General features: G+C 47.5%; 2 protein-coding genes across 2 annotated transcripts in view; both read left to right on the forward strand.

Annotated features, from left to right (window-relative positions):
* LOC149341837 (monocarboxylate transporter 13-like) overlaps positions 1–2019 on the forward strand; it is a 32623-nt gene extending 30604 nt beyond the window's left edge. The window contains exon 6 of the mRNA XM_089544076.1: positions 1913–2019. Within this exon, the coding sequence (XP_089400202.1) occupies positions 1913–1926 (14 nt within the window). The 3' untranslated portion in view covers positions 1927–2019. The remainder of the gene's footprint in view (positions 1–1912) is intronic.
* On the forward strand, positions 1937–11269 carry LOC149341838 (monocarboxylate transporter 12-like). The gene is made up of 7 exons (XM_089544077.1): positions 1937–2177; positions 3297–3440; positions 4572–4959; positions 5250–5541; positions 7300–7552; positions 8850–9002; positions 10594–11269. The coding sequence occupies exons 1-7, from the start codon at positions 1991–1993 to the stop codon at positions 10614–10616; spliced, it is 1440 nt and encodes a 479-aa protein (XP_089400203.1). The 5' UTR covers positions 1937–1990; the 3' UTR covers positions 10617–11269.
* The last annotated feature ends 5896 nt before the right edge of the window (positions 11270–17165 follow it).

Here is a 17165-nt window from a genome sequence, read left to right on the forward strand (position 1 = left end):
AAAGAACTCATGAAATTTTGAGAACCTCAGTTGTCGGCAAATGCGGGCAGTACGACTACTGCGAATTAGAGCCACAGATTCGTCCACATACAGCTCGTTCATACCGGGAATAAACATCTGTAGGCTTACAAGATCGACCTTTAACTCCTTTTTTATTATTATTTTTAGGAGCCGCTTTGAGGCAGCATTGTGAGTACGGGTCAGTTTCTTGTTGGATGCACTCCAAGTAACCCCAGCTCCAGAACCCCCACGATAGCCCTTAAAGGGACACTCAAGAGGCTCGTTTCACCGACATCGGAGTTTTTATAGGATCGGAAAAGCCAAGACTAAACTACAGGTGTCGCCATCGCCGGCCGATTTTTCAAGCAAACTGCGGCGACGTCAAGACAATTTTTCGCGAGCCGATCCCTGTGGCTAGGATACACCCCCATTTACCTCCAAAAGGTAATCACGGAGTCCTTTTTGGTTTGAACCGAGAGGCGCGTAAAATTTTAAATTCCATTTTCACAGCGATAAATGTGTATTTGCAACAGCTTAGCCAGGAAGAGACATATAATAGATTTTTAACGAGAACAAAATTTGACGAAGTTGCCTGCAGTGTCCCTGTAAATTCATCTTCATATTAATTGTAGTCCTATTTACTATGCCGGCGAGCAGCCAGAAAACCACCGAAAGTTCAAGTTTCATTAAAAACCTGCACGCTCTCCACTAGTTTATCGACCGATGCCTAGCCGTGCGGTCAGCGAACACCATTTACAACCCAAAATGTGAAACAATTGGGCTATTGAGCGGAATATTCTTTCTACGGTATGGCGTTCACAGCTGTCTAGACTCGAGTGCGTTATCATTTGTCGCAGCCTTGATGAAATGCGTCGACGGGACAGCATTTACCTTAATGTTAGAGTACCACTCGAATGTACACTTCAGTGCTGCTGTTACATTTATCATGAGCGGCAATACCTTCTCAATTCATTGGCGCCTGTGAACGACTGATTATTGATTGCTCGAGATAGGAAAGCATGTGGTGGACTTGGCAATGAGAAGCGATTGGTGCAACGCTGCTGGATACAACGTATCTTGCATCTGGTCCCCCTTCCCGTGTATTGAGTACTTGTATGCTTAACTGCCCCTATAGCATATGAGCACGGCCGATAAGAACAATTGCGAAATTTCCGAAACAAACGTTTCTTATCGTTCGCGCTTTGTTGAGAAATCCTCATTAGTCCCATTTCTTCATGCTAAGAATGATAAGAACTTCTTTTCCAGAAGCTCTTTCAACCAGCATTAGGGCAAGGAGTTTCAAATACAATGATAAGCTAAAAACAGCAATAGTCACTACAGAATGAGGCGGACTTTGTTCTGTTTATTTTTCTCGATGTCAATCACTGCCAATCGCGCGAATGTTTGTATAACAGAGCATCAGCGCCAAAATAACAACTGTGCTCTCTATCCGAGCAGTCCAATACCTAGGGACGACAAATCAACACAAGTCACAAGATTGAATCTTCGCAATTTCCATTCGAAGCTTTTGCCTCCGCAACAGCCCTCTGAAAAATAATTATTACACTGATGCGGACTATAGATATCTATATGAGGTAAATGTTGCCGAGCGCGCGGACAGAGTAAGTTACTTATGTCCGCAGGATGCAGGCAGGCGCATGTAGTTAGCGCAGAACGGAAGTAGCTAGACAACCCTGAGAAATTCCTGCCTCCTGCATCGGACTCAATTTCAGCTGTTTATATGACGATGACAAGGATGAAAAGTACAGTGACTGAGTGTAAACTTGGAATTGTCGCATCCACGCGGAAGAGCTAAAAGTATTTAACTAGTCCGTAGTTATTCACTCATCGTCTCACCCTTCCTTCACTCCTTTCGGCCCTCACCTGACAACGCTCACGCATTTGCATGCAGCATACGCAGGGTGAAAACTCCCGCTCGAACAGCAGTGCCTGCCTCTATACGCGGACGCCATAGCAAGGAGTTTCGACAATGGCGTCGCCAGATACTCGGTCCTGTTGGCCCGTGGCTGCCTCGGCGGCCGTGTTCGTCTTCTTCGGCATGATGCTGATCAAGTCCGAGTCTGTCATGTACGTCGGCTTCATGGACATGCTGCAGGTGAACCGAGAGAAAGCCTCCTGGCCCCTCACGGTCGCCATCATCATGTCGCAGCTCTCAGGTATACTCGCGAATAGAGCCGCTGACACGGCACGATTTTGGAGTACAGAGCTGCATTTAACCGGATACTTTGTCGCAACAGTGATACAACGTGACACCATGGAAGCACTGGCCGAGGCTTTAATATGCGTAGTTTTTTTTTTTTTTTCGTACGCTTGCCATAAAGGCAATACTTGGCTTCACTGTATACAAATTAAAGGAAACCATGAAAGCTGTTTTCACGAGGAACCGGGCTTGTCCGGTTTGCTGGATTTAGAAATGGGTTACGGCTTCTGGTATACAGCTCTATTTACTAAAGCGAGCGTACGCGACCAGACGGAATCAGACGAATGGCGACTGCTGTCATCGCCGTATTAGGGAGTTTTAGCAAAGCGTGATCCATGATTCGTTTAAGCGGAGACCCAGCTGCACCCGCGCAGGGTCAGGTGTGCGCCCGTAAGGACTACCTACGCATGAGAAGACAGCTCCTCGCGGAAGAGATTCGCTGCAGCGGATCATGGCAGGCGCATTGCAAAAACTGCCTAATTGTTCAACAATATCACACAAAATGGCTTGGTATATAAGTCAAGACAAAACAATTAGTTAGATATGACCTTCGAGAAGAGGTAGTGCTTCAAATAAGTGGTGTATATATTAAAGTGAGTCTCATACGACGGATGCAAGCTTGTTCCACACAAAAGTGAACTTGCCAGAATAAAACTACGCACTAAGCCTTGTCAGGCACTTAAGATGCCGAGCACTAGGAAGTCGTGCTGGCCGCTATGGGCAGCCTCCCGAGTTACCTGCTACGCCAGGGCTGAGACCACAGTCAAATTGCAGATTGCAACCCGAGTATCCCAACCAGTCCATAACAGGACGGGTCAGAAGTCATTCCCATATAGCAACGCACTGACGCAGCTCACCATACTGCCTTTTGGGTAGGTTGATTGGAAAGCTTTTTACATATATTTGCACCATATTTTTCTCGCCATATTCGAACCAGGCCTGCAGTTTCACACCTGCCGAGGTATGGTGCGAAAAGAAGCGCTACAAGAGCAAACCTTTCGGCCCGTTTGCTCAGTACGATTATTGATCATCACAGCTCCTGCGAAACGCTATTATACGACGCACTCTCCACCAGGTCCGCTGTACGGACTCCTGGGACTGTGGATCTCGGACCGAATCTTACTGCTGGCTGGCGCCCTACTGTGCGCAGTGCCCGTGATGGCCTGCTCGCTGGCACAGAGCCTCGGCCCCACCGTCTTCCTCTACGGTGTCCTATTCGGTGAGCTAAGTGAACAGCTGCGTCACCCTCTGCCACTGCATGTGTTGACACGCGGGCATCTATTAATATAAGCTATCCGCTTCTTCCTACCATTTCTTAGCGCTTCTCATGCTGAAAATAATATGGTATATGTGCTAAACAGTGCGCACTATTCATGCGCGCTTTTGCAGTAACTGCATCTGCAAAAGTGAATCTGCGGGTGCTGCTAGCACCGAGCCATGCGTGTACAAGTTGACACTCATTTTAGAATGACTGCGATAGGTGAATGACGTCCCTGGGAGCTAACTGCGTCGGAAACAGTGACGTTGCATGTCCCCCCAAAAAAAAAACTCCTGCAGAGCAGTGCCCGCGGCTATCGTCACTGTTTTGCCCCTGGCGACGGTAAATGTGTGATGGTTTTCATTTTTGACCTTTTTTATTGCATTCTTTTGTTCCCAAGTACAAAGCTGAAAGTTTCTCTTTCCCCTACGTAGGCCAAACTGGCATCCACTTGATTGGTGTGACAGTGAAGACAACTCCATTCAATTATTGTTGTAAGAAAAAATTATTCTTTGGCTGTTTCTGTCTATGTTGTCGTTTTCCCGTTAGCAAAGGACGCAGTTATCGGCGAGAAAATTGTACTGAAAATCTTCCAGCCAGTCGATTCAAACTCGTGACGTCTTTTACAAATGAACGGGTTCCCATAGTTCTGAAGTTAAAGCGGTGCCGCATAATTGGAACCGGAAGTAGCGGTCGGAGACGCCTTCCCCGAGATCCTTTGCGTTGACTCTGAAAACGTACAGTCTTTGTCAAAAGTAACCAGGCTGCATGGTTTGTTTCTCATTTGTATAGTAGAGCCTTTATGGCTTTCCCTAAGATCGAAAAGTTCTTTGAAGGTCAGGACAGGGGTCCTCCTTACCATACAGAGATTTGGAGCTTGAGGGCTGGCATAATGGCTTAAATATACGACTGAAAAGCAAAACCATGCAGCCTGGTTACTTTTGAGAAAGACTGTACCTCTGTGATTAGAACGTGGCGACACAGGCCAACTTCTATTGGTCCACAGTTTCCGCGGTTTCCGCGCCAAGCTGCCAAGATGGTGACGGAAATCGACTTTTTTCCGCCACGCTCTCTCTCCCGCATCGTGTACAGGCCTGGGCGTAGCCTGCGAGGAACTGGTGCCGTTCACAGTGGTATCGCGGCACTTCGTCCGCTACCGGGGCACAGCCATGGGTCTCCTCTTCGTGGTGACCGCCTTGTCCGGCTTCATCTCTCCACTCATCGTCGAGGCCTTGAGGCAGGCCTTCCAGTTCCGCACGGCGCTTCTCATACTGGGCGCCCTGGAGCTGAACATGCTCTTTGGTTGCGTCTTCGTCGACCGGGTGCCGCGGAGCGACGACAGCGCCTCCCGTGCCGAAGGCGACGGCGAGGCGCCCCAGCCTCCACTTACTGTAGGACGACCCCGTGCCAGCAGCTTCCAGACGGCATCACTAGTTAACTCCTACTCCAAGGACCTTGTTGCATCACTGACGATTCCCAGGTGAGCGAACGTCTTCTTCGTATATGCCCGGAATCTTAGCTCTTGACCTTCGCCATCTTGGGCCAACGATTGTCCTTTCTTCTTCCTGCCATTCTCTTCTCAGTATCGGGCCTGCAAAGAAATGCGTTTCCCGAGAGTTTACAGTCCTGTGCATGTTTATTTGTTCAGACATACGAGAGCATGACAGTACAATCGCTTCAGCTGCATTGTGGTTCTTCGGCAGGCCAATATACCGGTAGGGGGAAGGGACCACGGTAGTTTGGCTCTATGAGAGCCCCTGTGCCGCCCAGGTTTTCTGCACGAGGCCGGCAGCCGCCGGAAGCTCAACCGCTGCTGGATAAACGCGAGCCTACCTGGAGAAAGCTCGTGGTTAACCTCCGCTCGATGGTGTCCCTGTCTTTCCTGCACGTGGCAGCGTCGCGGGCAGTCTCGGTGTTCGTTCTCTCGTCGTTCCTGCTGACAGCCGTGGACTTCGGCTCGGATAACGGTCTCGCTGGCTACGAAGCTGTTTCCCTGGTCACCGCGAGCGCGGTCGGGGACCTGGTGTCGCGTGTAGGCACCGGGCTGATTCTGGACTCGAAGGTAGGTCTAGGCGCTAGAGTTCTAACTTAAAGTGTCGCATGAACACTGTCAAAATTTTCCATGGAAGTAAAAAAACATAGACGTGGCATTTTGTAACGAATAGATTGCCCATTTATTATTTGCACGTCAACCACTGGAAGTTACCGTCTTTGGTGCCTACGAGCAACTGGCAATTACTGCGACTTTTACCGTTGGTAGCTGCTGTGGCATCAGAGCTGAAACAACATTAGTCGCCGGTCCCGAAGCTAACTGCAAGGCTGACCAGATCGCAACGGCACCAAAAATTAATAGGGGAGAAAATCTCTACAAAACACATCCCTAGGCACCGAGCCACTGCATGACTGTAAACAGCTAAGGATCACTATAAAAGTTTTGTGCAACAAATTTCATTGGCCCTTAACACTTCAACCGGTTTTCATGGCCGCAGCAGCGTGATGCTAACTGTACGCGCCGGCTGTTTAATAGAGCCCACCATACCCGTGCACGTCCCCAACTTTCCAGGCATCAAAAGTCTGGGAGGCAAACACATGCATGTAGATAGGGGAGCCAGCTAGGCGGCTCTTCCAGGGCAGTATATACTCCCCGCACCAAAGCACCCTGTTCATGGAACAAAGACTTCGATGACCGCGGTGATTCGGCGTCGCGGTCCATCATACGGCTCTTACAGCTACTAAATAGTCCCATCAACACAAACAGACCACATGGTAGAACACAGTCTTTGTCCACAGGCAAAAAACGGATACTGTAGGGTGTGATTTCAATATCATTCTGAAGTGTTCGCTGTAATATGTCCCAGAAGAACATAGCATCATTTCAAAGAATAAAACAATGGTCAATGGTCTCTGGCGCATTGCACAGGCGGCAGTTCACCCTCCGTGGTACAAACATCTCAGCATGAAGCCACGCCTTGGCAGGAAGCGTCGGTGTGTTAAACTGCCAGCTCCTCACGCATTGTGTTGTTGTTGTTGTTGTCCGCTGTCCCACTGTGCTTTGGAAATTGTCTTGTTCACCCAATTTCATCCTTGCGGGATACAGTACAAACGCAAGAGCACCCGGCCACTTGCACTTGCCACCCCAAGTTCGAACGTGTGTCCGAAGCGTACGCTTTATGGCCCCTGATCAAACGCCTGATCGAACTTAATATCTCATTTCAACAAACTGGACAATATCAAAAATTATTTCTAAAAAATGGACAAGCAGCCTACCTTCGTGCGTGTTAAACTGCCAGCCTATCGCGCAGTGGCACTAGTTGGCGCAGATGCGCACTGAGCGCGCCACAACTCTGACGCATGCACTAGTTAGCGGTGCTGCACAAAGAGGTCGCCACGATTGTGTGTATAACAATGTAGATCAGCCAATTAAGTCTGAGGTATGTGCCTGATTTGTAGACCTTGTTCAGGGTTTAGGTGTCGCTACGGTGGAGCCATTGCCGGCAGAATCCGCAAGGCTAATCGCCCTTGCAGCTTGCAACAACCTCTGCCTCCTCAGTGCGCTCACGGAATCGGAGCCCACTGGCTGCTGGGCTGACAGCTGAATGACAGCTAAAGCGAAAAGTCTTCTTAACAACTAGCTCAGCTCTTGCCACGCGTCTTATTGCTGAAGGACAGCCTCCACGGATCTCCACGGAGCGCATGTGTGTCTCTTCTTCTTCCGTCCCGTCCGTCAGCGCTGTTTCGTCGTACCATTCAGCATGAACCAACCAGCCCGGCTCAGCCCTCTCCTACCACGGATCTTCGGTTCTGCTTCTCGTTGTCGCAGGTTCTGAGCGGCGACGCCTTCATGCTGTGGACCTTCGCCATCCAGGCAGCCGCCATGGCTTCCATGGCGCTCATGAAGCATTACTGGATTCTCCTGGCCAGCTGCTTCTTCACAGGCCTGACGGCGGGTGGCCGGATCTTCGCCTGTACCGTCATGATCGCTGAGCTCTTCGACGAACGTTCGCTGCCGCTCAGTTTGGGAGTGACAAACTTCATCGCAGGGATCGTTTGCCTCGCTAGGCCGCCCCTTATTGGTGAGTGAATCATAACCTCCACTTGGAACCTGCCATATAGCGGTCAAGAAAATCTGATCCAGAGCCCGAACGCAGTTCACGATGAAATCGTTATGTTTGCTGGGATCTTTTTTTTGCTGCGGCCTCACAATCCATCTCAAACTAAGGTGCTGACATAACGACAGTACTAAATTTACACGAAACCAGAACGTCAGGAAGGTTACCAAAAAGAAATAAATTAGGAAGCACGGCCGAACACTTGTAGCGCGAAAACTTTGGGCGGGATGAACAGCGCACATATGGCCGCCACAGAAAACACGGATAGCGGTAAAAGGCGATGCGCCGCAGGAGTAGTCTATGACGTCTCGTTTACTCATGGGAATACCTATAGTTAACTATGCCAAACAAGGCGCTATGTGAAGAACTGTGCGCGAGAGCATGAGCTGTGTATTTGACAATATGTTATGTCATTTGTCAGCGCGTGGTGCTGCCTGCAAGTGAAGTTGAACCCCAACTTCTTAGGCATTGCACACCCGCAAAGAGTAGCGACGCTCTTGCCCAAGAACAGGTTTGCTTTGGTTTTATGGGGTTTAACGTCCCAAAGCAACTCAGGCTATGAGGGATGCCGTAGTGAAGGGCTCCGGAAATTTCGACCACCCGGGGTTCTTTAACGTGCACTAACATCACTCAATACTCGGGCCTCCAAAATTTCGCCTTCATCGAAATTCGGCCGGCGCGGCCGGGATCGAACCCGCTTCTTTCAGGTCAGCAGCCGAGCACTATAACTAGTGAGCCATCGCGGCGGCTATATGCCCAAGAACTCTCGTGGGCGAAAATTTAATGGTCAACCAAACAGCCGATGGCTGCGTGCGTGCGTGCGTGCGTGCGTGCGTGCGTGCGTGCGTGCGTGCGTGCGTGCGTGCCCAGATTCATATTGTCACGTCTGCGACAATGGCTGCTCGGCGAGGCACGAAGCTCGTGTGCCACGCTGGTGGCTCTGGTGAAGAAGTTCCGCTCCGGCCGCTTCTCGGTGTTCCTCTGCCGAATAGGCCTCGATTTCCAAACGCAAAGTGCTATGTGACAATATTTTTAGCGTTTAAATTAAAGATCAGTGACAAAAATTTACACTCCCTGTCTCAGAGGGATATAGTGCAGATAATCAGCGCTGAACCACAGTTAAAGCCCCAGCGGCGTTATGCGTGCCACGTAACGCAAGCACTGGCGCCTTACAGCGGTGGATGCTTCAAATCTCCAACCGGACAGCGGCTTCTAATTGCCCGCCCTCTCTTGACTGTGGCGCTGTCACGTCCATTTTCAGGTTACGCACGAGACATTGTCGGCTCGTACAGCCCGCTGTACGTGTCCTTCGCCATCACCAGCGCCGTATTCACGGCCACATGGACGGTCAGCTTCAGCTGGCAAAAGTATCGCCAGCGCATGTGCAGGCAACCAGCCGATGGAATTATTGCAGGTGAGGGATCTGTTATGTTACACTAGCTGTGTGATTCAATTCATTATTCATAGCTCTTCCTTGCACTATTTGCATCGAACTGTCCCCTTCAGCAGCAGTAGCTATTTCCTCCCACAACGTTTCCATCACGCTCCTCACCTGACCATCAGTAATTTTGAAGGGTGAGCGAACATTCCGTGTTTTGCGCGCGAACTGAATGTTTATGGCTATTTTACTCATATTTCATTTCATAATCCTCCAATCGGTACCTTCTTATACGCTTTCAAAGTTCCGACGAAGTACGATTCATTACCCTGCTTTCGGTGCTCACCGAGTTTGCATCGGCAACAGGAAGTGCAGAGCTCCACAATAAAATTTAGTTCGCTTTGAGGTATTCATACAGTTCATATTTTGCTGTTACCTTACGGATAGAAAAACTGAAATCCAAGCAGTGTGGATTTTCCCCCCTGTTGCTGCCACCACAATGAAAAAAAAAGGTGACATTCACTCAGCGCACATTGCTTCAGCATGCACTTGCATTTGTTTACGCTCATGCCGCTTCCGTAATTTGGGATATAATCAATACTAGCCTTAAAATTTGAAGCTCCATTTCTTTTATAGTTTTGTCCGATAAAAAATTAGAAAACACACAACCCTAGAAACTTCCTGTGGCCTATGCTTACGCACTCGTGTCCAAACCCTTGTCTCTATCGTTAACGTTCCATGCTTTACGACGACTATCACGGCGGATCCGAGGTAATTACTGCATGATGGTCTATGAGCTTCGATTGCTGAGTTTTTCTTGAAGTAAAACAAACACTTATACATGAGCCCTGTGTGCGGAAAAAAGACACTGGCGGGATAAGAGTTGTCCTTCTGGGTGCTTTTTTGCGTGAAGCGTTCTTCACATTTGTAAAATATACCGAACCTTCATGACCTTTGCATGACATGCCACTTCGAGATTTAGGTGCTTATTTTGCTTCAAACATGAATTTTGTCTTTCTAACAAAGATGGCTACACTCCCCTCATTCATTAGATAGGCTACATTTGAACGCTAACGATTTCAAAAAAAAAAAATGGCAGTGGTTTAGCTTTCGTTAAACCGGGTAAATGGCGTAAGCAATGGTGTGCGCGTTCTTCTGGCGATTCTTCGGCGCGTTGCCTTTGCCTGGTAGCATTGCGGCGTTCCTGAGCACTCAGGTGTTGAGATTCATCGGTGACCGATGACTGAAGCAACGTTGTTTAGGGTCAACGCCGGGAGCTATGCGACGGCTCGAAACCTGGCGCAGTATTGCTTACGCAATAAAAAAACTGCGGATCAACACATCTCGCAGCACGGGTGCCAGAAAGATCTAGCTGAAGCGAGTGACTAGGCATGCAGTGCGCCTCTGGTATCGATATACATTTTAACATGGGATATGTTAAAACTACGTCAAGTACGTCAAGCTACATCACGTACGATAGTTGACTCCCAAATTCTACTCATCATGCACGAAAACTATTTGTATCTTCATAAAAGTAGCTGCATTGAAGACGAGGGAGAGGTAGGTGTTGACATCGTTAAAGTGAATAGGAGCTCACTAAATCGCACTTCGTTTCAACTGTTTTCAGGTGGAAAGGACCAAGTGACTTGAGACCGCGACGGGAGTAACAGGTTCATCACGAACAGCTGTGATCCAGAATGCTTGAAAGTTGTGTTGTGTTGTGTTGTGTTTTATGGCGCATAAGCGACTAACGCGATCATGCGCCAAGCTCAGGGTATAAAAATTGTTTTATATAGGATGTTATACAAAAGTCTAAATGAACGGTGGTGTAAAGGGCCTAAAAAGTTAGTTTGTGCAGAATAGGAAAAATATAAAAATATAAGACAAAATTTTAGAAGTGACTTATGGTAAAAGCTTTAAATAGGGTCGGTAACCTCAGCAGCCATCCTTGGCTGGGCAAGGATCTCGAGGTTCCCACCTCTTGAAAGTATTTTGCTTGAAAGTATTTTGGGCTATTTATATTGCTCACAGGCATCGTTTCTGCCAAAAGTAACCAGGCAACATGATTTGTTTCTCACTTGTACAGTAGAACCCTTTCGACTTCCCTACAGATCAAAAGCATGGACGATGAGGACGAGGGTTCTCCTCACCTCACAGAGATTTAGAGCTTCGGAGGGGGGCATGAGTTCTCCACTACACACGAATGAGAAGCCAACCATGTAGCCTGGTTACATTCTGCTGCGACGATACATGCTGTATTTTCGTTTTTAATTTGATCGAAATAAAGTGTGCGTGTGGAAGTACTTTGTGAGTCTTTCTTGCTGAAATTTGGCACCCCAGCTGTCACTGCCTCGGATACCAGCGCTCTTAAAAGAGGCAGTTAAAATCTAAGAAGTGATTCTCCGAACTCAGATCGATCAATTTACTCAGACTGCAGCGGAGAAGCACAGCCGGATGCCTATAGTATCGAGGAAGCTTGTGACAGTTCGTTTGTATTGTTATATGCGATCGTAATGAAACAAGAAACCGCACCCCAATTAAAATGAAGTAAATCACAGTAAGCATACCACCCAGAGTTTGGTTGAATAGCTACTCCACAGCTTCAGCCTGGGTCCGATAAGCAGCACCATACAGCAGAACAGCGCGGCGCTCAGTGCGAAGCTATTGGACGAACTCGGGCAAGATAACAAGCACTCTGTCAAGCTCCCGACGCATATAGTAATGGAAGTCAAAATGACTAAACGACGTTAAATTGAAGCTCGTGACATTGCTCTTTTAATTTAACGTCGTTTAGTCATTTTGACTTTCATTACTATATAAGAGCAAGGTCCCGAGCTTCAGCCACGTGACTGCGACTATTTCGCGTTCTTAAGTGACGTGACCAAATTACATGCCCAATAACTACTCTCAACAGCAAAGAAAAGCTTTGTAACAATGTCATGTGCCTTATGTACCCTATGCCCTATGAGAAACCATATGTACTTACATGCTATTACTCGGAAACCCGACTGGCAGTAATATAATGCATGATTTTTGTCATATATCCCGTATGCGTCGTAAAAGGAGGAAGGGAACTTCTCTGCGCCTTTAACGCAAATCTTCGGTGAGCGTTTCACCAGTCGTGCGTAGTGGAGCTCCTAACACTGGCAGGTGCTAGCGCTCCCGCGAAGTGTAGACTGGTTTTCTCTGGAAACCTTAACTTCCTTCTTGAGAAAAAGTAACCTGCGTGTACTGTGATAAACCGAACTGTAAACATGAAAAGTCGATCTTGAACTAGTTAAAATTTACAAGCGATCATACAATGTGATGCGGCATTTCTGTGCTAGCAGTATGCCTATAATTTACGTCTTCGCAAATTCGCTCTTAATATTCGCCTTTTAAGTGCGTCTTAATTGCTCCGGCGACCGCGTCTCCGACGCAAGCTCTAGTTTCTTTCATTCCCTGAGCGATTGCAGTAGGCCTCCTCCTTTCCCTTTCTCCTCTTCCCCTCGCCTTTATCTCTCGCACTCCTTCACTGCGCCCTCCGCCTACGACACCCTTTAGGCACAAAACCCACAACAGATTTTCAAGAAACGAGGCGCATGCTACAAATGGAGTAGAAAAAAAAATGTCTGGGGTTCAACGTGGCTCGAACCCAGTTATACGAGCGAAAGCTCTTACGCATGGTCTCCAGTGTCTGAAATCAAATGTGAAGGTCAAAATCAAGATCAAGGTCAACGGTCAAGGTCAGGTACCCAATGGTTATAGTGATATGATCATGGGGTCACACTACAATACCACCACGTAGTCAGGTTCGGTTTGACTTTGTGCGGCATTGAAGGTCATTGTTTCATCCACATGGAAATCGTAAGTTGTACCCCGTGGAGTAGAATCTCGCTCTAAAAAGAAGCAAGTTCAATGTTCTCTGTTGGTAGGTGTGCGCGATTGTACTGCCCTCCGCCGAGCCAGCCTTGAGTTTATTATTTTTTCGATCGACATGAGCCACTTCGGAAGGTGCAAGCACGTAGCCTTTGTCAAAAGTTTAGAGCCCAGGGGGTTTGCTTCTGAAGCTCACTGTCTGGTTCGTAATGCATCACCAGCGCTCCAAATTTGCTGAAGGTAAGAAGATTTCTGGTCCTGCCTCCTCCAATGGGTAGGACTACCACGAATGTTACAGGAGTCCCACTGCAAGGCTTAGAAGCGAACCCCCTGGGCTCTAAACTTTTGACAAAGACTGTACATGTGAGAGCAATGTAGAAGCAGTGCGGTTGCCATGATGACATTGAGCCAAAACCGAATTGCGCAGGCGTGCGTGCCAGCCCCATTACGCGCAGTTGTTCTATCCACCGTAGCTCGGTTTGCGTCAAGTGTGCACCATGGAAGGTGGCGCACGTGGGCAGTTCGGTGAGATAGAATGGAGGCCCGGAAACGAAGCTAAGCTCGGTATGCGGCCACGGCTTCCAAAGACAACTTGGATAAACTGGAGCGAAAAATGCGGTATGACGTGCACGAACTGCGCACTTTACTTCCGTCACAAGTAATTTAAATTTGATATCAGCGAGCTTCTATAACGAGTGAAATAAGTCGGTGAGTTAATGGGCGGCGCTTGAGGATATGCACGTCACAATCATATGAGTGTAAATCGGCAGAGGCTAAGGTTACGCGGTTTATTGTGGCACTGCCACTTCACAACTGCAAGGTATTTTACGTTTTCGACTTCCGGAAACCGACAGTGGGCCACAGATTCATTGCATCGGAGCCATTGTGACTTGTTGACACCATTTCGTGCAAATTTTTTCAGCGCGGCTCTGATCAGCGACTACTTGCCAAAGATAAATTACCCGTTAGCAAGCTACTCCGTAATAGCCTCCAGGGATTTCTCCCCTGACTCAGCCCCACTCAAATGCGTATCTTTTCGCGTTCCTTTCTTCGTCTCGCTGCTAGCGCTATTACTGCAACCGCTCCCTCCTCCTCTCGCCTCCAGGAAAGCGACTGCTGCCTCCCTGATAATGTGCCGTGTGCGAGCGCTGGTGCGCGCGATAGCACTGGAGTGTCCGTAAGTACGCCACTTCACTGGCCGAGGCTGCATTTAGCCCTTGACACAACGTAATGGTGTCGTGTCATGGCTGTATCCACTTCTGACTACTCTTTTATTTTGCTTCCCTCTCCACCCAAGCCCAACGTTTTCTTGTAAAAAAAAAAAAATGAAGAGTGTCACCTGATGCACGTGCCGTTTGGAATTCATGGCCGTTCTATCTTCCGGGGTCAGTAGAACGAGAACGGCGCCGGTGGAGAGTCAGCTACTGCTGGCGTTAGTATCTGGCCACGTGTCAGTGAGCAACTTGCTAAGAGGCGAACAAAATGATCGCGAACACTTCACTATGGACCTCTCTTTGCCGAAGACGCAAGGCTGACCCGCTCGACGAACGAGTGGTGGGGTCAGGAACCGTGTTGCAGGCCACTGTCCCCGCCCAGCAGGCCACCGAGGCGCGTGTGGCGACATGGGACCAGTAAGACACACTGCTGCACAACAGCTCGTGTAGTTGTCGGTGCCTCCACAGTGCGAACGCAGTCAAATGCCTCGCAAGCATGTTACGTTGCAACTACGGGAAGGCAAGTATACGTGCTTTGTGCGTTCATGTTTGGGATCGCGTCTTCGTTCACCTAGTGTGTCATGCCAGTGCTGGAACTGACCGCTCCGTTAACCTCTCATCATGTCTATACAGATAGAATCGTGTCAGCCCGATTGTGCTTTTATAAAGCTAATGATAAAGCGTTGTATAAAACCTGCCGCTATCAAAATTTTTGGGCAGATAGCTTAATGAGAATCATTATTGGTCGATCCACGTTGAATCCATCCCAGCAGATATTCGCAGAGCGATACGAACGATAAACCCGTTGAAGCACTTTATTCCATTAAGCCTGAAAAAGCAACTGTATTACTGTCTGCACTCACGCCTGCAGTATTCACTTTTGGTCTGGGGCACCACCACCAAAACAAACCTGTAATCACTTTTTAGGCTGCAAAAAAGGGCGTTAAGGTGCATTTGTAACCTTTACTTCCTTGCGAACGCTACGCCGTTTTTTAATAAGCTTGGAATACTTGCAATAAGTTACTATTGTTAGATAAATTATGGCTCAAAGCATTTCGTCTCAGACAGACCGCCAAGAACACTTTAGCAAGATTTTCGCCACAAAAGAAACGTCATACAACTTGAGACATGAAACAATTTGTGTGCCACAAATACGCATTAACTACGGAGCAAAGGCTTTGAATTTTTAAACTCTTATTATATTGAACAATCACCCGAATGTCCTACAGAAGCTGGAAACATATTATTCTACCATGAGTAAAAATTATTTTTACATGTCATTCTACCATGAGTAAAATTATTTTTTGGAAAGCTTTTCTAAATGACATCCTCGTTTGTGTTTATTTTCCTCGAAAGGGTTAGACATAGGCTTTCCCGAGTATTGTTTGCTTGGAATTGCTTGTTAGATATGAGATGATTTTTATTGTGTTTTTCTCTCTTCTTTTGAATGAAATTGCTACTTGCTGTGCTATTACTTTCTTTCCTATTTTGCTTCCTTTTTTTCCCCCGGAGAGAGCGTAAATGCTTTGGGTGTTGTGGCTTTTGTTAGGCACAAAATATTGCCTTTTGCCACAGCTCATGAGACTACTGTATGTCTCAAAGAACTAATAAATTCAAATGAAAAGTGGAGAAAACACGAGAGAATGTTGTCGAGAGTGCGACGAAAATCTGTCTGGCCGGGCATTATGATGCCATGAAACGAAGAAGTATTCACTCTCCATAGTGGGGAAATTAGAGAAAGACGTTTCGAAACTGCTACGGGTTTCTTGTTCACAATGAACGTATTTCACAAAGTTCGTACTTACACGAGAAGAATGTGATCTAATTCTGAAACATCTATCTTTAATTTTTACTTGTGTCAGTCACTGTTTATTCATTTTATCTGAAGAGCACGCTACGTGCGATTTTCGTACCTGTGCGTGAGCCTGCTTCCACAATGCAGAATTTTCTTATGTTGGTTTCTTTCGTGCAAACAGATGCTACAGGTGCTTTCAAGCGCTCTAAACATGGACCGAAATTCTTGGCAGAGGAATTACCGCATAAAATGCGATATAATTGATTAATAATCCTGAAAGCCAGTACACTAAAGGATCAGTTCATAACCTTAGGAACATTAAACGTTTCCTGAGCGGTCAGATTTCTCTGTCACTATGACAGCTTATGAAAAGTAGCAACCGGAAGGCAATCATATTATCAGTTATGTCTGAAGCAGCTTGATAATAACAAATTTCTACACCACCGTGATCGAAGTTGTCATAACTAATAAGTAGTCATAAAGGAAAAAAATTAACTCATCGAAATATATATCGATTGCCGCGCGCATTTTACAGCAGGTCAAAAAGCAAAACTTTTTTATATCGACAACTATGGGTAAGATACTGTTCGGTTTTGCGGCATTCGTTTTTAGTAGAGCGTAGAACAGCGGGGCTCGCAGCTAAAAAAGAAATAAACGACACATCGGCCGCGAATGCAACTCCTAACTTCCCGGTCCGGATCCTAACGCCCTTCTCACAGCCAAATGCATAGTTTGAACGGGTACGTACTTGCGCGAAGACGGGACACAACGCGCAAGTACGCGCAAGTACGTACCCGTTCAAATATGAACCAACTCGCCCAAACAAGAGTTTTACTTAAATGCGTAGTGAACACGTTCTTGTTTTTTTACTATGCATCATTAGCAAAAGTGTAAACTAAGAGCGCGAAGCGACAACGCGACAGCTTCCAGAATTGCGTTGTTGGCTCGCCAGCGTGTGACATTCCAACTGTGAAGCTATCGACTTGTATTGTAGCGTCCACGCCATTGCAAATAAGCTGTGACAACTCGAGTGCGATCAAATATTGTACACAATTTACGCAAGACCGGCTAAAGAAACCGGGACAACTTTCTGTGGCACTGCAGTTAAAGCTATTGGCTTAGGACGGCTTCCACAAGCCTGCTATATGCGATAGCATAACAACACCCTCACCGGAGAAAAAAAAAAACGGCGCCATCCGGCGTTGTCCAGAAAAAACTTGATTGGCTGGCAAGTAGTGACGTTCACACAGTGCCCCACAACCTACGTTGTGCACGTGACGTGTCCGCGGTGCGAGCTCGGGGTGCCCGTTCTGAGGAACGCCAGGCTTTCCG

Source organism: Amblyomma mixtum, chromosome 5 (genome assembly GCF_055824585.1).
Source record: "Amblyomma mixtum isolate Tamu chromosome 5, ASM5582458v1, whole genome shotgun sequence".
NCBI classification, from domain to species: domain Eukaryota; kingdom Metazoa; phylum Arthropoda; class Arachnida; order Ixodida; family Ixodidae; genus Amblyomma; species Amblyomma mixtum.